This window comes from Salvelinus alpinus, chromosome 25, assembly GCF_045679555.1.
Source record: "Salvelinus alpinus chromosome 25, SLU_Salpinus.1, whole genome shotgun sequence".
NCBI lineage: Eukaryota > Metazoa > Chordata > Actinopteri > Salmoniformes > Salmonidae > Salvelinus > Salvelinus alpinus.
In genome coordinates, this window is record NC_092110.1 from 45,283,154 (window position 1) to 45,304,624 (window position 21,471).

Below are 21,471 nucleotides of genomic sequence, written 5' to 3' on the forward strand. Positions count from 1 at the left end.
TGATGAAGATCATCAAAGGTTAGTAAATAATTTTATCTCTATTCTGATTTTTGTGATTCCTCTCGTTGGCTGGAAAAATGGCTGTGTTTTTCTGTGGCTATGTACTGACCTAACATAATCGTTTGGTGTGCTTTCGTCGTAAAGCCTTTTTGAAATCTGACAAGTTGGCTGGATTCACAACAAGTGTAGCTTTAATTTGGTGTATTGCATGTGTGATTTCATGTTTTTTTTTTTATAGTAATTTATTTGAATTTGGCGCTCTGCATTTCACTGGATGTTGACCATGCAGGACGCTAGCGTCCACATTTCCCAGAGGTTAATGAATTCAATGTCTAAGCACACACACACACACACACACACACACACACACACACACACACACACACACACACACACACACACACACACACACACACACACACACACACACACACACACACACACACACACACACACACACACACACACACACATACACACACAAAGAGAGAAAGACACACACGAGCACACATCTTTGCTGACAATCGATGTGGATGCTGAGGAATGGTCCTCTTGTGGATGGGGGGTAGGGGTGGGCTCATGCTGAGGAATGCTCCTCTTGTGGGTGGGGGTAGGGGTGGGCTCATGCTGAGGAATGGTCCTCTTGTGGATGGGGGGTAGGGGTGGGCTCATGCTGAGGAATGGTCCTCTTGTGGATGGGGGGTAGGGGTGGGCTCATGCTGAGGAATGCTCCTCTTGTGGATGGGGGGTAGGGGTGGGCTCATTCTGAGGAATGCTCCTCTTGTGGATGGGGGGTAGGGGTGGGCTCATTCTGAGGAATGCTCCTCTTGTGGATGGGGGGTAGGGGTTGGCTCATGCTGAGGAATGCTCCTCTTGTGGATGGGGGGTAGGGGTGGGCTCATGCTGAGGAATGCTCCTCTTGTGGATGGGGGGTAGGGGTGGGCTCATTCTGAGGAATGCTCCTCTTGTGGATGGGGTTAGGGGTGGGCTCATGCTTGTAGTGTCATACCCAAGAAGACTTGAGGCTGTAATCGCTGCCAAATGTGCTTCATCAAAGTACTGAGTAAAGGGTCTGAATATTTACAGTACCAGTCAAATGTTTGGACACACCTTCTCATTCAAGGGTTTTTCTTTATTTTTACTATTTTCTACATTGTGGAATAATAGTGAAGACGTCAAAACTATGAAATAACACATATGTAAACATATAGTAACCAAAAAAGTTTTATTTTTATTTTTTTAGATTCTTCGAAGTAGCCCCCCTTTGCCTTGATGACAGCTTTGCTTTGGGGTAGGGGTGGGCTCATGTCACTTCATGTGCCCAGCTGGGACGCGTGTGTTGGGTGTTGGGAGCCTCACCTTGAGTGGCTTGTGGGAGTGTGGGTCAGTCTCCTCCTCTTCTTCCTCCTCCTCCTCCTCCTCCACTGCAGCAGGTTGCTGATTGGCTGCTGTGAGCTGGTGTCGTTGGAACACCAGGGCTTCTTTAAACTCCTCCTGTGTCTTGGTCTCTAGGAGCTTCTGTCTGAACGAGATGTCTGAGAATAACGTCCCAAATGTCCTGCCGAGCTCCATCGCTGTCTTCGTACTCTTCTGTGCAGAGGAGAGGAGATAGAGAGAGCATTATGACTGGCCAAACCAAAAGAACGAACAAGTTGTTTAGTCTGTCTATTGATGAACGTATTAGAAGAAGAAGAAGATGAAGGGGAAGAGGAAGAGGAGGAGTAGGAGGAGAAGAAGACTTGCGATCAAACAGAGAAGAAGAGACCATATCACACAGCAGGGAGTTATAGCACCACACCTCATCCTCCGTCTCCCCCTGGCATCCCCCACCTCATCCTCTGTCTCCCCCTTGGCTTCCCCCACTTCGTCCTCCGTCTCACCCCTGGCTTCCCCCACCTCATCCTCCATCTCCCCCCTGGCTTCCCCCACCTCATCCTCCGTCAAACATAGGCACCAATGCTTGATAAATAGTGCAAAACAATCGTAAAGGATGAATTGCGTGAATAAATATTTGTGGAAATATATCCATGTAAAAATATATCAACAACAGTTATTTGTTTAGAAAGAGTTTGTAATTCTACAGTCCTATTGGAAGACGTGCCCATTTCTACTTCCCTTACAATTAAAACAAAATTAAGAAGAAGCAAGAGAGAGAGAGAGAAAGAGAGTTATTTCGTTGTACTTTTAAAAAACTTTCAGTTACTTAGCAAGCTTAGCTATATAGCTAGTTTAGCATACTCAAACACCTGGCTCAAACAGAGAGGGATGCTATGTTAGCTAGCTGGCTATCCAACACTGGAACTCTTCCAAGTCAAGGTAAGCTTTTGGATTTAACAAATTATTGCCTCCTGGGTAACTGCTAAACTGCTTGCTGACTGTACACTGTACTGCATGATTGTAGCGCGTTTACTAACGCATTAGTTATATTAGCTATGTTGACTATGACGTTAGATAATATGGTGACTACGATGCAGGCTGTGTGTAGCGGTTAGCGGTTATGAGAGGCAGCTTTGGTTGGAAAGGTTTTTTCGCCTGGTCACAGACAGCTGATGTGTTGTGCACTGAAGTCCACAAGAGGTGAGAGAGGAGGGGAGTGCGTAGATCAGAGAAGGAATTACAACAAGCAAAGTGATCATGTTGTTTGTATGTGGCTGCTATGCAAGTTAACTGTGTTTGCGTGTGATCAGGGGTGTATTCATTCAAATCAAATCTTGTGTGGAATACAACAGGTGAAAAGCTTACTTACGAGCCCCTAACCAACAATGCAATTAAAAAAAAATATGGATGAGAATAAGAAATGAAAGTAACAAGTAATTAAAGAGCAGCAGTAAAATAACAATAGCGAGACTATATACAGAGGGGTACCGGTACAGAGTCAATGTGCAGGGGTACCGGTTAGTTGAGGTAGTATGTACATGTAGGTAGAGTTATTAAAGTGACTATGCATAGATGATAACTAGAGAGTAGCAACGGTGTAAAAGAGGGGGTATGGGGGGGCAATGCAAATAGTCGGGGTAGCCATTTGATTAGGTGATCAGGAGTCTTATGGCTTGGGGGTAGAAGCTGTTTAGAAGCCTCTTGGTCCTAGACTTGGCCCCCTGGTACCGCCTATTATAGAGGTCCTGGATGGCAGGAAGCTAGTTCCCAGTGATGTATTGGGCCGTTTGCACTACTCTCTGTTAGAGATCGACCGATTATGATTTTTCAACGCCGATACCGATACCGATTATTGGAGGACCGAAAAAAGCCGATACCGATTAATCTGACAATTTTTTCTTTTTTTGTAATAATGACAATTACAACAATCCTGAAAGAACACTTATTTTAATTTAATATAATACATCAATAAAATCAGTTTAGCCTCAAATAAATAATGAAACATGTTCAATTTGGTTTAAATAATGCAAAAACAAAGTGTTGGAGAAAGAAAGTAAAAGTGCAATATGTGCCATGTAAGAAAGCTAAGGTTTAAGTTCCTTGCTCAGAACATGAGAACATATGAAAGCTGGTGGTTCCTTTTAACATGAGTCTTCAATATTCCCAGGTAAGAAGTTTTAGGTTGTAGTTATTATAGGAATTATAGGACTATTTCTCTTTATACGATTTGTATTTCATATACCTTTGACTATTGGATTCTGCTAACCTGGATTTATTTTAGCTAAATATGCAGGTTTAAAAATATATACTTTTGTATATTGATTTTAAGAAAGGCATTGATGTTTATGGTTAGGTACACGTTGGAGCAACGACAGTCCTTTTTCGCGAATGCGCACTGCATCGATTATATGCAACGCAGGACACGCTAGATAAACTAGTAATATCATCAACCATGTGTAGTTATAACTAGTGATTATAATTGATTTATTGTTTTTTGTAAGATAAGTTTAATGCTAGCTAGTAACTTACCTTGGCTTCTTACTGCATTCGCGTAACAGGCAGTCTCCTCGTGGAGTGCAATGTAATCAGGTGGTTAGAGCATTGGACTAGTTAACCGTAAGGTTGAAAGATTGAATCCCTGAGCTGACAAAATAAAAATCGGTCGTTCTGCCCCTGAACAAGGCAGTCAACCCACCGTTCCTAGGCCGTCATTGAAAATAAGAATGTGTTCTTAACTGACTTGCCTAGTTAAATAAAGGTGTAAAAAAATAAATTAAAAAATCTGCAAAATTGGCGTCCAAAATGACCGATTTCCGATTGTTATAAAAACTTGAAATCGGCCCTAATTAGTCGGCCATTCCGATTAATCGGTCGACCTCTACTCTCTGTAGTGCCTTGCGGTCCGAGGCCGAGCAATTGCCATACCAGGCAGTGATGCAACCAGTCAGGATGCTCTCGATGTTGCAGCTGTAGAACCTTTTGAGGATTGAGGACCCATGCCAAATCTTTTCAGTCTCCTGAGCTGGAATAGGTTTTGTTGTGCCCTCTTCACGACTGTCTTGGTGTGCTTGGATCATGTTAGTTTGTTGGTGATGTGGACACCAAGGAACCTGAAACTCTCATCCTGCTCCACTGCAGCCCCGTCGATGAGAATGGGGACGTGCTCTGTTCTCTTTTTCCTGTCGTCCACAATCATCTCCTTTGTCTTGATCCCATTGAGGGAGAGGTTGTTGTCCTGCCACCACACGGCCAGGTCCCTGACCTCCTCCGTATATAATGATGTAGACCAGGTGTGTGTAATGATGGAGACCAGGTGTGTGTACTGATGATAACCAGGTGTGTGTAATGATGGGGACCAGGTGTGGGTAATGATGGGGACCAGGTGTATGTAATGATGGGGAGCAGGTGTGTGTAATGATGGGTACCAGGTGTATGTAATGATGGGGAGCAGGTGTGTGTACTGATGGGGACCAGGTGTGTGTAATGATGGGGACCAGGTGTGTGTGTAATGATGGGGACCAGGTGTGTGTAATGATGGGGACCAGGTGTGGGTAATGATGGAGACCAGGTGTGTGTAATGATGTAGACCAGGTGTGTGTAATGATGGGGACCAAGTGTGTGTAATGATGGAGACCAGGTATGTGTAATGATGGGGACCAGGTGTGTGTAATGATGGAGACTAGGTGTTTGTAACGATAATGATTGTTGCCAGGGTCGGTGGTTAGTAGACCGTCGATGTCGAGAGCTGCAGAGAGGAAGTGGGAGTAGGCGTGACAACTACACACGTTGTATGTTCATCGTCTGATTTGACTCTCTGAGGGTAAATTATATTCCATTTCCATCCTTTCATAATGAAATCATTAGACCTCCCACAATTCTTCATCATCATTACACTATTGTTCTAAATTCAATCATCCTCTTCACCCTTATCATTCAGATTGTGAGATCACATCTTTCTGGTTTCTGTCGGCCATTCATCAATTGACGATATTCATTCAGTGAGGAAAGAGACGCATTAGCACCTGGTTATCAACGCCATTCGGCACATTTGTCTTGGCCCCTTAAAATAGTAATAACTGTTAGAAAACAGGTAAACAACCTCTAAATATTTTTCTATTTGTGATTTTAAAATTCTGACAACTGAACAATGTATTTAGCCGGGGATGGAGCAGGATGTTTCATTTTTTGGGGCATATTTTTGGGCCTATGGCAGTTCTAGAAATCTGATTATTTTGGATCCCATTTTGACAGGTTGTTAGATGAAATAGCTTACTTTTTGAATCATAGGCTACCATCTCAGTTGTCTTACTTGGCACTGGAATAAAATGGTCTAGAGCCCTGCTGCTAATGTAAAGTAACTGTCCATACAAGATAAATATACATTGTATATATTGTTGTATTTGTTATTATCGAGCAAAATGGTAAAGTTTATGGCAATATAACCCTTTGTCTATATCTGCCAGCTCTAGCACCTCCCCCAAAATAATATATCATAATCTATCGCAGATTTATCGTTATCGCAATACATTAGTACATTTATCGTGATATGGCTTTATATAACCCAGCTCTAGAGAAGAGGATAACTATGAGTGGGGCAAAGTGCAGACACATTTGAGAAGGAAAAGGGGGTTGAGGTTAGACCGTAAGACTGAAGTATAAAGGAACAGCTGGATGGAATGTAAAGGGTTTGTAAAGGATGGCAAAGTTACCATTTTGATTGGGGCCAGGATGAGGGTGACATAGTTACCATTTTGAGTGGGTCCAGGATGAGGGTGACATAGTTACCATTTTGAGTGGGTCCAGGATGAGGATGACATAGTTACCATTTTGATTGGGGCCAGGATGAGGGTGACATAGTTACCATTTTGAGTGGGGCCAGGATGAGGGTGACATAGTTACCATTTTGAGTGGGGCCAGGAAGAGGGTGACATAGTTACCATTTTGAGTGGGGCCAGGATGAGGATGACATAACGGACTTCACAGCAGTTCTCTCCCCAGTTCTGAGGCCGCTCCAGACGAGAGATACAGACATGACGTCTCAGGAGACTCTTCACATTGCAGCTGGGAAAACAGAGGTTATAACACAACACACAGGTTATAACACATCATAATGAGGTTATAACACAAACATATTATACCACATCACACAGGTTATTACACATAATACAGGTTATAATACATCATCTTCAAAGCAGGCTATTTGTGACCTTGTGATGGAATGTTACGCCCCATCATGAACTTTCCTTCCTTCCGATGTTGAAGGGTCAGCATGTATTGGATTACATAAGTACGACTATACAGTCGGTGCGTGCGCCCTCTATGAGAGGGTTGGACTTTCTCCTTTTCAGAGCCGTTTGGTGGATTTTCTCGCAGGAGCTTTTCAGGCGCCGACAGAGATGGCCGCCTCGCTTCGCGTTCCTAGTAAACTATGCAGTGTTTTGTTTTTTTACGTGTTTTTTCTTACATTAGTACCCCAGGTAGTCTTAGGTTTTATTACATACAGTCGGGAGGAACTATTGGACCACCCAGGACAATGGATCAGATCCCAGCCGGCGAACCAATACAACGACGCCGAAAAAGGGGCAGACGAAGCGGTCTTCTGGTCAGGCTCCGGAGACAGGCACATCGCGCACCGCTCCCGAGCATACTACACGCCAATGTCCAGTCTCTAAACAACAAGGTAGATGAAATCCGAGCAAGGGTAGCATTCCAGAGAGACATAAGAGACTGTAACGTTCTTTGCTTCACGGAAATTTGGCTCACTCGAGATACGCTATCGGAGTCGGTGCAGCCAGCTGGTTTCTTCACGCATCACGCTGACAGAAACAAGCATCTTTCTGGTAAGAAGTAGGGCGGAGGGGTATGCCTTATGATTAACGAGACGTGGTGTGATCATAACAACATACAGGAACTCAAGTCCTTCTGTTCACCTGACTTAGAATTCCTCACAATCAAATGTCAACTGCATTATCTATGAAGAGAATTCTCTTCGATAATAATCACAGCCGCATATATTCCCCCCAAGCAGACACATCGATGGCCCTGAACGAACTTAATTTTACTCTATGTAAACTGGAAACCACATATCCTGAGGCTGCATTCATTGTAGCTGGGGATTTTAACAAGGCTAATCTGAAAACAAGGCTCCCCAAATTCTGTCAGCATATCGATTGTGCTACCAGGGCTGGTAAAACCTTGGATCATTGTTATACTAACTTCCGCGATGTATATAAGGCCCTCCCCCGCCCTCCTTTCGGAAAAGCTGACCACGACTCCATTTTGTTGCTTCCAGCCTACAAACAGAAACTAAAACAACAAGCTCCCTCGCTCAGGTCTGTTCAACGCTGGTCCGACCAATCTGATTCCACGCTTCAAGACTGTTTCGATCACGTGGACTGGGATATGTTTCGCATTGCGTCAAACAACAACATTGACGAATACGCTGATTCGGCGAGCGAGTTTATTAGCAAGTGCATCGGCGATGTCGTACCCACAGCAACTATTAAAACATTCCCAAACCAGAAACCGTGGATTGATGGCAGCATTCGCGCGAAACTGAAAGCGCGAACCACTGCTTTTAATCAGGGCAAGGTGACCAGAAACATGACCGAATACAAACAGTGTAGCTATTCCCTCCGCAAGGCAATCAAACAAGCTAAGTCCCAGTATAGAGACAAAGTAGAGTCGCAATTCAACGGCTCAGACACGAGAGGTATGTGGCAGGGTCTACAGTCAATCACAAAAATGAAAACCAGCCCCGACGCGGACCAGGATGTCTTGCTCCCAGACAGACTAAACAACTTATTGGCTCGCTTTGAGGACAATACAGTGCCACAGACACGGCCCGCTACCAAAACCTGCGGACTCTCCTTCACTGCAGGCGACGTGAGTAAAACATTTAAACGTGTTAACCCTCGCAAGGCTGCAGGCCCAGACGGCATCCCCAGCCGCATCCTCAGAGCATGCGCAGACCAGCTGGCTGGTGTGTTTACGGACATATTCAATCAATCCTTATCCCAGTCTGCTGTTCCCACATGCTTCAAGAGGGCCACCATTGTTCCTGTTCCCAAGAAAGCTAAGGTAACTGAGCTAAACGACTACCGCCCCGTAGCACTCACTTCTGTCATCATGAAGTGCTTTGAGAGACTAGTCAAGGACCATATCACCTCCACCCTACCTGACACCCTAGACACATTCCAATTTGCTTACTGCCCCAATAGGTCCACAGACGACGCAATCGCAACCACACTGCACACTGCCCTAACCCATCTGGACAAGAGGAATACCTATGTGAGAATGCTGTTCATCGACTACAGCTCAGCATTTAACACCATAGTACCCTCCAAACTCGTCATCAAGCTCGAGACCCTGGGTCTCGACCCCGCCCTGTGCAACTGGGTCCTGGACTTCCTGACGGGCCGCCCCCAGGTGGTGAGGGTAGGTAACAACATCTCCACTCCGCTGATCCTCAACACTGGGGCCCCACAAGGGTGCGTTCTGAGCCCTCTCCTGTACTCCCTGTTCACCCACGACTGCGTGGCCATGCACGCCTCCAACTCAATCATCAAGTTTGCAGACGACACTACAGTGGTAGGCTTGATTACCAACAACGACGAGACGGCCTACAGGGAGGAGGTGAGGGCCCTTGGAGTGTGGTGTCAGGAAAATAACCTCACACTCAACGTCAACAAAACAAAGGAGATATTCGTAGACTTCAGGAAACAGCAGAGGGAGCACCCCCCCCCCCCCCCCCCCATCCACATCGACGGGACAGTAGTGGAGAGGGTAGTAAGTTTTAAGTTCCTCGGTGTACACATCACAGACAAACTGAATTGGTCCACCCACACAGACAGCGTTGTGAAGAAGGCGCAGCAGCGCCTCTTCAACCTCAGGAGGCTGAAGAAATTCGGCCTGTCACCAAAAGCACTCACAAACTTTTACAGATACACAATCGAGAGCATCCTGTCGGGCTGTATCACCACCTGGTAGGACAACTGCTCCGCCCACAACCGTAAGGCTCTCCAGAGGGTAGTGAGGTCTGCACAACGCATCACCGGGGGCAAACTACCTGCCCTCCAGGACACCTACACCACCCGATGTCACTGGAAGGCAATAAAGATCATCAAGGACAACAACCACCCGAGCCACTGCCTGTTCACCCCGCTATCATCCAGAAGGCGAGGTCAGTACAGGTGCATCAAAGCAGGGACCGAGAGACTGAAAAACAGCTTCTATCTCAAGGCCATCAGACTGTTAAACAGCCACCACTAACATCGAGTGGCCGCTGCCAACATACTGAGTCAACTCCAACCACTTTAATAATGTAAAGATTGATGAAAAAATGTATAACTAGCCACTTTAAACTATGCACTTTTATGTTTACATACCCTACATTACTCATCTCATATATACTGTACTCGATACCATCTACTGCATCTTGCCTATGCCGTTCTGTACCATCACTCATTCATATATTTTTATGTACATATTCTTTATCCCTTTACACTTGTGTGTATAAGGTAGCTGTTGTGAAATTGTTAGGTTAGATTACTCGTTGGTTATTACTGCATTTTCAGAACTAGAAGCACAAGCATTTCGCTACACTCGCAGTAACATCTGCTAACCATGTGTATGTGACAAATACAATTTGATTTGATTTGAGCAGGGCCTTTGTTTTTCCACAGTGAAAGTACAGTACATACGGAAGCCATCTCGGTGTGTCATGTAGGGATTGATGGCTCTACTCAGGGGTCTCATCCTCGGTTCCTGAAAGTCGTGGGTCGGCTCAAACCAGTGTCTGAGGCCTATGGCACCGACCTGGGACCTGGCTTTGGTCCTGGATGCTCTGTGTGAGCCGTGATTTCAGTTTGCTTCAGGTGAATAGGATTGGTTGTTGACTCCCCATAGTATGTTATACCTTGTTCCTTCCTTCAGGGAACAGTAGTTATATCCATAACTGTACATTTCCGTTCCTTACAATCAAAGCAATGTATGCCTGTAACTCAATGCACTGCTTTTTAAATGGACAAACCTTTATCTAGGGTTAAATTTGAGCAAATTCAGAGATGTGGAATAATTTCAAAAAATCATTCAATTAATTATAACGCATCATACAGAGGTCATAAAACATCATAGAGAGTCTCATAGCAAAGGGTCTGAATACTTATGTAAATCAGATATTTCTGTTTAATTAAAACCTGTTTTTGCTTTGTCATTATGGGGTATTGTGTTAAGATGGATGAGAGGAAAAAGTATTTAATACATTTTAGAATAAGCCTTAACAAAATGTTGAAAAAGTCAAGGAGTCTGAATAATTTCCAAATGCACTGTACAATAATTACAAATAACTTGTAGACTGCAAATTGACTGCAAGAAGCCCCCAAAAATATAATATTTGACTAAAACATTATAATGTTAAACCCTACTTAAGAAAGTATTCACACTCCTTGACTTTTTCCACATTTTGTTTTGTTACAGCCTGAATTTAAAATAGATTAAATTGAGATTTTTTGTTACTGGCCTACACACAATAGCCCATCATGTCAAAGTAAGTGGAATTATGTTTTTCAAAATTGTTACAAATGAATTACATATTGACTCAAGACATTTCAGATTTTCATAAGTATTCAGCCCATTTGTTATGGCAAGCATACAGTACCAGTTTGGACACACCTACTCATTCAAGGGTTTTTCTTTATTTTGACTATTTTCTACATTGTAGAATAATACTGAAGACATCAAAACTATGAAATAACACATATGGAATCATGTATTAACCAAAAAAGTGTTAATATATTTTTCAAAGTAGCCACCCTTTGCCTTGATGACAGCTTTGCACACTCTTGGCATTCTCTCAACCAGCTTCAGCTGGAATGCTTTTCCAACAGTCTTGAAGGAGTTCCCACATATGCTGAGTACTTGTTGGCAGCTTTTTATTTTTCTTATTTACGGATGACGCTGGGCCAATTGTGCGCCGCCCTATGGGACTTCCAATCACGGCTTGTGATACAGCCTGGAATCGAACCAGGGTATGTAGTGACGCCTCTAGCACTGAGATGCAGTGCCTTGGGAGACCCACTCTGCGGTCCAACTCATCCCAAACCATCTCAATTGGGTTGAGGTCGGGTGATTGTGGAGGCCAGGTCATCTGATGCAGCACTCCATCACTCTCCTTCTTGGTCATATAGCCCTTAAACAACCTGGAGGTGTAAAGGCTACTAAGCGCAAACCAGATGGGATGGCGTACCGCTGCAGAATGCTGTGGTAGCCATGCTGGTTAACTTCTTAGCGCTAGGGGTCAGATTTTTTCTTTTTTAAATAACGTGCTCAACGTAAACTGACATTTTCTCTGGCCCAGATCGTAGAATATGCATATAATTTACAGATTAGGATAGAAAACACTCCAAAGTTTCCAAAACGGTCAAAATATTGTCTGTGAGTATAACAATACTTATTCTGCCTGAGAAAATGTAACCCGGAAGTGATATTTAAAAACAAATTCTGTGTTCCCTGGCCTGTCTAACCTCCATTTAAAGGGGTATCAACCAGATTCCTTTTCCAATGGCTTCGTCAGGCTGTGACCAGGCTTTAGACATAGTTTCAGGCTTTTATTTTGACAAATGAGCGAGTCTTTTCAAAAGTAGTCAGGTGTCCTCTGAATATTTCCTGCGCGCGAGAGAGGGGCTCCCCATTTTCCTTTTCTCTCTTAATGAATAGGTTATGGTGAAATATTATCGATTATGTTTGTTAAAAACAACCTGAGGATTGATTATAAAAAACATTTGACATGTTTCTACGACCATTACGGATACTTTTTGGAATTTGTCGTACGGAACACGGCTTTGGTTTTCTCAACATAATGCGCAACCCAAATCGAGTTTCTTTGTGATAAAAGTAATATTTATCGAACAAAAATAACATTTGTTGTGTAACTGGGAGTCTTGTGAGTGGAAACATCCGAAGAATATCAAATGTAAGCGATTAATCTTATTGCTTTTCTGACTTTTGTGACCAAGCTAACCAAGCTAATATAAGGCTAGCTGTTGTAGAATTGAAAGCTACACTCACAAAAGCTTGGATTTCTTTCGCTGTAAAATATATTTTCAAAATCTGACACGATAGGTGGATTAACAACAAGCTAAGCTGTGTTTTGGTATATTTCACTTGTGATTGCATGATTATAAATATTTTTAGTAATATTTATGCATTTGGTGCCCTGCAATTCTAGCGGTTGTTTAGGAAAGTGATCCCGTAAAAGGGATCCGTAGCGCAGAGAAGTTAAGCCTTGAATTCTAAATAAATCACAGACAGCGTAACAAGCAAAGCACCGAATAAAATCACCCGCAGGCCACCAGTTGGGGAACCCTGACTTACAGGATACATAGCCACGATTGTTGGTATTGGACCCTGGTGGCAGTGGCTGTTACTCCCTGGATGGTCTCTGACACCAGGTGGACTGCAGGGGGGGACAGACAGGTGGTTAGAGGAGGGTGGTGGTGTAACCACAGTAACCAGCTAACATGTCAACAGCACAGGAAGATGAAGATGAATGAATGAATTCATGAAAATGACATTTTATTTTCTTGTCAAATCGCCAATCCCTTATGGGAGTAATTGACACATAAACAAACATTACAATAATTCCCTCACTCCCTAAGATGTTCAATACATAAAACAAAGAATGAAACACAGTTCAATAAGGGCCTTGATACAACCACAGTGGACTGGACTAGGTTTCCAGTGGCAGACAGTCATTATTAGGCTCTAAAACAATCCCTGTATCCCTCCCTTTATATCCCTCCCTCCCTCTATATCCTCCCTCCCTCTATATCCCTCCCTCCCTCTATATCCTCCCTCCCTCTATATCCCTCCCTCCTTCTGTATCCCTCCCTCCTTCTATATCCCTCCCTCCTTCTATATCCCTCCCTCCTTCTATATCCCTCCCTCCCTCTATATCCTCCCTCCCTCTATATCCCTCCCTCCTTCTGTATCCCTCCCTCCTTCTGTATCCCTCCCTCCTTCTATATCCCTCCCTCCTTCTATATCCCTCCCTCCTTCTATATCCCTCCCTCCCTCTATATCCTCCCTCCCTCTATATCCCTCCCTCCTTCTGTATCCCTCCCTCCTTCTATATCCCTCCCTCCTTCTATATCCCTCCCTCCTTCTATATCCCTCCCTCCTTCTATATCCCTCCCTCCCTCTATATCCCTCCCTCCCTCTATATCCTCCCTCCCTCTATATCCCTCCCTCCTTCTGTATCCCTCCCTCCTTCTATATCCCTCCCTCCTTCTATATCCCTCCCTCCCTCTATATCCTCCCTCCTTCTATATCCCTCCTTCTATATCCCCCCTCCCTCCCTAAACCTGATCGAATATCTCTGGAAAATAGCTGTGCAGTGACGCTCCCCATCCAACCTGACAGAGCTTGAGAGGATCTGCAGAGAAGAATGGGAGAAACTCCCCAAATTCAGGTGTGCCAAGCTTGTAGCATCATACCCAAGAAGACTGGAGGCTGTAATCGCTGTCGACGGTGCTTCAACAAAGTACTCAGTAAAGGGTCTGAATACTTATGTAAATGTTATTTTTAGGTTTTTTATTTTTTATAAATTAGCAAATATTTCTAAAAAACGTTTTTTGCTTTGTCATTATGAGGTACTATGTGTAGATTGATGAAAGGAAAAAACAATTTAATCACTTTTAGAATAAGTCTGAACCGTAACAAAATGTGGAAAAGGGGTCAATGGGTCTGAATACTTTCCCGAAGGCACTGTATATACACACAGAGTGTGTGTGAGGGGGTTACAAGACTCTGAGGAGAGAGGGAGGAGAGCGGGAGAGAGAGACGGAGAGTGAGAGAGACAGAGACAGAGAGGGAGAGACAGAGAGGGAGAGACAGAGAGGGAGAGACAGAGGGAGAGACAGAGAGGGAGAGACAGAGAGGGAGAGACAGAGGGAGAGACAGAGAGGGAGAGACAGAGGGAGAGACAGAGAGGGAGAGACAGAGGGAGAGACAGAGAGGGAGAGACAGAGAGGGAGAGACAGAGAGGGAGAGACAGAGAGGGAGAGACAGAGAGGGAGAGACAGAGAGGGAGAGACAGAGAGAGAGAGAGAAACAGAGAGGGAGAGAGAAACAGAGAGGGAGAGACAGAGAGGGAGAGACAGAGAGGGAGAGAGGGAAAATACAAATGCCTGGATGCCCAACATTGAACCGTGATCCTTCAAACATGGCTCACCAGAAGAGGACTGGCCACCCCTCATAGCCTGGTTCCTCTCTAGGTTTCTTCCTAGGTTTTGGCCTTTCTAGGGAATTTTTCCTAGCCACCGTGCTTCTACACCTGCATTGCTTGCTGTTTGGGGTTTTAGGCTGGGTTTCTGTACAGCACTTCGAGATATTAGCTGATGTACGAAGGGCTATATAAAATAAAATAAACTTGATATTACACCTGTCTGTCAGTTTATCAGATTTCTAAACACGTCTCCCTCCATCAATCACTATCTCTGTTATACACTATCATATTGACCTCATAGAGAGCTGTACAAGATTAGGATGAAGCTGCTCACTGTTAACCTCTGAGCTCCAATATCAGTGAACAACATGCTCATGACCTGCCAATAACCTGTCATTAGAATGCTATAACCTGACATAGGGACCTCATATAGAGCTCCTTACCGTTAACCTCCTGAGCTCCCGCGTCAGTGAACAACATGCTCATAACTTGTCATTAAACTGCCACAACCAGTTATAACCTGTCATATAGACCTCATAGAGAGCTATGTAGTGTGTTGCTCACCTTTAATCTCCTGTGCTCCTGCGTCGGTGAACAACATGCTCACGACCTCCTCAAAATTGCATCCTGGCTCGGCCGTGTGGCTGTCCTGCCCCACGTGATGCAACATCCTCTTCAGAACGTCGTCTAGCGCCGGCGCCGTTTCGTCCAATAGGATGCTAGCTCTGGCCAGGAAGCCGTCCAGGTCTCGATGCCCCCGCACCTCCTCCTCAAAGTTCATCAACTTCACGTACTGGGAGGGAAACATTGTGGACAGGCTTCACTTAATCATAGATTGGAACAGTGTTTCAGTCATTTATCTGTGGCGCTGCGCCACGGCAAAATCATTCCTGCCACGGCAAAAAATATATTTCTGCTGAGGTGAAGATGATAAAGCTGGTAATAAATAGAAACGTATTTCTTCTATTTTCGGAGAAAATAAAACTGGTATAAATATGATTAATAATAATGAACAGAAACATTCGACAAGTTCATCTATCTACCTAGTCGGATTGTTGTTGTGTTCTATGAGATAAGAGGCGATATGGAGAGAAACATACATTCTGAAAAGCAGTTAATGCAAAGCGGGGAAATCAGCAGTTTTAATGACCTCTGTTAAAAAGAGGGGGATCCCAGATTTCCATTCCTACTTTATTTATTCATCAACTCCTAAATATGCGTGAACCATTTTAAAGAGTTTTTAGTAGCAGCATGGTTAAGCTTGTGTGAGTGCATAGGGGAGAGTGGGGCTGAATGTAACACGGGTCAATTGTACGGTATCTTGAGGTTAACTTCTTATGGCTGCAGGGGCAGTATTGAGTAGCTTGGATGAAAGGTGCACAGAGGTGCCCATAGTAAACTGCCTGCTCCTCAGTCCCAGTTGCTAATATATGCATAGTATTATTAGTATTGGATAGAAAACACTCTGAAGTTTCTAAAACTGTTTGAATGATGTCTGTGAGTATAACAGAACTCATATGGCAGGCAAAAACCTGAGAAAAAATCCAAACAGGAAGTGGGAATTCTGAGGTTGGTCGATTTTCAACCAAGATCCTATTGAATACACAGTGAGATATGGATGAGTTTGCACTTGCTACGGCTTCCACTAGATGTCAACAGTCTGTAGAACCTTGTCTGATGCTTCTACTGTGAAGTGGGGCCGAAGGAGACGGGAATTAGTCAGGTCTATCATGACCTGACCATGCTCTGACCATGCGCGTTCACATGAGAGGGAGTTCTGTTCCATCGCACTTCTGAAGTCAATGTAATTCTCCGGTTGGAACGTTACTGAAAATGTATGTTAAAAACATTCTAAAGATTGATTCAATACATCATTTGACATGTTTCTACTGACTGTTACGGAACTTTTTGACATTTCGTCTGCTTTTAGTGAACGCGCTTCCTGACTTTGGACTTGTTTACCAAACACGCTAACAAAAATAGCTATTTGGACATAACCGAACAAAACAAACATTTCTTGTGGAAGTGGGAGTCCTGGGAGTGTATTTCGACGAAGATCAGCAAAGGAAGTGAAGATTTATAATGTTTTTTATGAGTTTTGTTGACTGCACAATTTGGCGGGTAACTCCATAATCTCCACACCACTGTGATCTCTATAGTGGTGTTGGCTGGTCTCACACCACTGTGATCTCTATAGTGGTGTTGGCTGGTCTCACACCACTGTGATCTCTATAGTGGTGTTGGTCTCCACACCCCTGTGATCTATATAGAGGTGTTGGCTGGTCTCCACACCACTGTGATCTCTATAGTGGTGTTGGCTGGTCTCCACACCACTGTGATCTATATAGTGGTGTTGGCTGGTCTCCACACCACTGTGATCTCTATAGTGGTGTTGGCTGGTCTCCACACCACTGTGATCTATGTAGTGGTGTTGGCTGGTCTCCACACCACTGTGATCTCTATAGTGGTGTTGGCTGGTCTCACTCCACTGTGATCTCTATAGTGGTGTTGGCTGGTCTCCACACCACTGTGATCTCTATAGTGGTGTTGGCTGGTCTCACTCCACTGTGATCTCTATAGTGGTGTTGGCTGGTCTCACACCACTGTGATCTCTATAGTGGTGTTGGCTGGTCTCACACCACTGTGATCTCTATATAGTGGTGTTGGCTGGTCTCCACACCACTGTGATCTCTATAGTGGTGTTGGCTGGTCTCCACACCACTGTGATCTATATAGTGGTGTTGGCTGGTCTCCACACCACTGTGATCTCTATAGTGGTGTTGGCTGGTCTCCACACCACTGTGATCTATGTAGTGGTGTTGGCTGGTCTCCACACCACTGTGATCTCTATAGTGGTGTTGGCTGGTCTCACTCCACTGTGATCTCTATAGTGGTGTTGGCTGGTCTCCACACCACTGTGATCTCTATAGTGGTGTTGGCTGGTCTCACTCCACTGTGATCTCTATAGTGGTGTTGGCTGGTCTCACACCACTGTGATCTCTATAGTGGTGTTGGCTGGTCTCACACCACTGTGATCTATATAGTGGTGTTGGCTGGTCTCCACACCACTGTGATCTCTATAGTGGTGTTGGCTGGTCTCACACCACTGTGATCTCTATAGTGGTGTTGGTCTCCACACCACTGTGATCTCTATAGTGGTGTTGGCTGGTCTCCACACCACTGTGATCTATATAGTGGTGTTGGCTGGTCTCCACACCACTGTGATCTCTATAGTGGTGTTGGCTGGTCTCCACACCACTGTGATCTCTATAGTGGTGTTGGCTGGTCTCCACACCACTGTGATCTCTATAGTGGTGTTGGCTGGTCTCCACACCACTGTGATCTCTATAGTGGTGTTGGTCTCCACACCACTGTGATCTATATAGTGGTGTTGGTCTCCACACCACTGTGATCTCTATAGTGGTGTTGACAGGTCTCACACCACTGTGATCTCTATAGTGGTGTTGGCTGGTCTCACACCACTGTGATCTCTATAGTGGTGTTGGCTGGTCTCCACACCACTGTGATCTCTATAGTGGTGTTGACTGATCTCCACACCCCTGTGATCTATATAGTGGTGTTGGCTGGTCTCCACACCACTGTGATCTCTATAGTGGTGTTGGCTGGTCTCCACACCACTGTGATCTCTCTAGTGGTGTTGGCTGGTCTCCACACCACTGTGATCTCTATAGTGGTGTTGGTCTCCACACCACTGTGATATATATAGTGGTGTTGGTCTCCACACCACTGTGATCTATATAGTGGTGTTGGTCTCCACACCACTGTGATATCTATAGTGGTGTTGGCTGGTCTCCACACCACTGTGATCTATATAGTGGTGTTGGCTGGTCTCCACACCACTGTGATCTCTATAGTGGTGTTGGCTGGTCTCCACACCACTGTGATCTATATAGTGGTGTTGGCTGGTCTCCACACCACTGTGATCTCTATAGTGGTGTTGGCTGGTCTCCACACCACTGTGATCTCTATAGTGGTGTTGGCTGGTCTCCACACCACTGTGATCTCTATAGTGGTGTTGGCTGGTCTCCACACCACTGTGATCTCTATAGTGGTGTTGGCTGGTCTCCACACCACTGTGATCTCTATAGTGGTGTTGGTCTCCACACCACTGTGATCTATATAGTGGTGTTGGTCTCCACACCACTGTGATCTCTATAGTGGTGTTGACAGGTCTCACACCACTGTGATCTCTATAGTGGTGTTGGCTGGTCTCACACCACTGTGATCTCTATAGTGGTGTTGGCTGGTCTCCACACCACTGTGATATCTATAGTGGTGTTGGCTGGTCTCCACACCACTGTGATCTCTATAGTGGTGTTGGCTGGTCTCCACACCACTGTGATCTCTATAGTGGTGTTGGCTGGTCTCCACACCCCTGTGATCTCTATAGTGGTGTTGGCTGGTCTCCACACCACTGTGATCTCTATAGTGGTGTTGACTGATCTCCACACCCCTGTGATCTATATAGTGGTGTTGGCTGGTCTCCACACCACTGTGATCTCTATAGTGGTGTTGGCTGGTCTCCACACCACTGTGATCTCTCTAGTGGTGTTGGCTGGTCTCCACACCACTGTGATCTCTATAGTGGTGTTTGTCTCCACACCACTGTGATATATATAGTGGTGTTGGTCTCCACACCACTGTGATATCTATAGTGGTGTTGGTCTCCACACCACTGTGATATCTATATTGGTGTTGGCTGGTCTCCACACCACTGTGATCTCTATAGTGGTGTTGGCTGGTCTCCACACCACTGTGATCTCTATAGTGGTGTTGACTGGTCTCCACACCCCTGTGATCTATATAGTGGTGTTGGCTGGTCTCCACACCACTGTGATCTCTATAGTGGTGTTGGCTGGTCTCCACACCACTGTGATCTCTATAGTGGTGTTGGCTGGTCTCCACACCACTGTGATCTCTATAGTGATGTTGGTCTCCACACCACTGTGATCTATATAGTGGTGTTGGCTGGTCTCCACACCACTGTGATCTCTATAGTGGTGTTGGCTGGTCTCCACACCCCTGTGATCTCTATAGTGGTGTTGGCTGGTCTCCACACCACTGTGATCTCTATAGTGGTGTTGGCTGGTCTCCACACCACTGTGATCTCTATAGTGGTGTTGGCTGGTCTCCACACCACTGTGATCTCTATAGTGGTGTTGGCTGGTCTCCACACCACTGTGATCTCTATAGTGGTGTTGGCTGGTCTCACAACACTGTGATCTATATAGTGGTGTTGGCTGGTCTCCACACCACTGTGATCTCTATAGTGGTGTTGGCTGGTCTCCACACCACTGTGATCTATGTAGTGGTGTTGGCTGGTCTCCACACCACTGTGATCTCTATAGTGGTGTTGGCTGGTCTCTACACCACTGTGATCTCTATAGTGGTGTTGGCTGGTCTCACTCCACTGTGATCTCTATAGTGGTGTTGGCTGGTCTCCACACCACTGTGATCTCTATAGTGGTGTTGGCTGGTCTCACTCCACTGTGATCTCTATAGTGGTGTTGGCTGGTCTCACACCACTGTGATCTCTATAGTGGTGTTGGCTGGTCTCACACCACTGTGATCTATATAGTGGTGTTGGCTGGTCTCCACACCACTGTGATCTCTATAGTGGTGTTGGCTGGTCTCACACCACTGTGATCTCTATAGTGGTGTTGGTCTCCGCACCACTGTGATCTCTATAGTGGTGTTGGCTGGTCTCCACACCACTGTGATCTATATAGTGGTGTTGGCTGGTCTCCACACCACTGTGATCTCTATAGTGGTGTTGGTCTCCACACCCCTGTGATCTCTATAGTGGTGTTGGCTGGTCTCCACACCACTGTGATCTCTATAGTGGTGTTGGTCTCCACACCACTGTGATCTCTATAGTGGTGTTGGCTGGTCTCCACACCACTGTGATCTATATAGTGGTGTTGGCTGGTCTCCACACCACTGTGATCTATATAGTGGTGTTGGTCTCCACACCACTGTGATCTCTATAGTGGTGTTGGCTGGTCTCCACACCACTGTGATCTATATAGTGGTGTTGGCTGGTCTCCACACCGCTGTGATCTCTATAGTGGTGTTGGCTGGTCTCCACACCGCTGTGATCTCTATAGTGGTGTTGGCTGGTCTCCACACCACTGTGATCTATATAGTGGTGTTGGCTGGTCTCCACACCACTGTGATCTATATAGTGGTGTTGGCTCGTCTCCACACCACTGTGATCTCTATAGTGGTGTTGGCTGGTCTCCACACCACTGTGATCTCTATAGTGGTGTTGGCTGGTCTCCACACCACTGTGATCTCTATAGTGGTGTTGGTCTCCACACCACTGTGATCTATATAGTGGTGTTGGTCTCCACACCACTGTGATCTCTATAGTGGTGTTGACAGGTCTCACACCACTGTGATCTCTATAGTGGTGTTGGCTGGTCTCACACCACTGTGATCTCTATAGTGGTGTTGGCTGGTCTCCACACCACTGTGATATCTATAGTGGTGTTGGCTGGTCTCCACACCCATGTGATCTCTATAGTGGTGTTGGCTGGTTTCCACACCACTGTGATCTCTATAGTGGTGTTGACTGATCTCCACACCCCTGTGATCTATATAGTGGTGTTGGCTGGTCTCCACACCACTGTGATCTCTATAGTGGTGTTGGCTGGTCTCCACACCACTGTGATCTCTCTAGTGGTGTTGGCTGGTCTCCACACCACTGTGATCTCTATAGTGGTGTTGGTCTCCACACCACTGTGATCTCTATAGTGGTGTTGGCTGGTCTCCACACCACTGTGATCTATATAGTGGTGTTGACTGGTCTCCACACCCCTGTGATCTCTATAGTGGTGTTGGCTGGT

General features: G+C 45.3%; 1 protein-coding gene across 1 annotated transcript in view; it reads right to left on the minus strand.

Moving 5' to 3' along the window:
* Nucleotides 1-21,471, minus strand: part of LOC139553118 (solute carrier family 4 member 11-like) — a 92,228-nt gene that overhangs the window by 58,696 nt on the left and 12,061 nt on the right. Inside the window, exons 3-6 of the mRNA XM_071365072.1 lie at nt 15,167-15,395; nt 12,751-12,832; nt 6,315-6,438; nt 1,360-1,590 (exon numbers count right to left, since the gene is read on the minus strand). Of these exons, the coding sequence (XP_071221173.1) occupies nt 1,360-1,590; nt 6,315-6,438; nt 12,751-12,832; nt 15,167-15,395 (666 nt within the window). The remainder of the gene's footprint in view (nt 1-1,359; nt 1,591-6,314; nt 6,439-12,750; nt 12,833-15,166; nt 15,396-21,471) is intronic.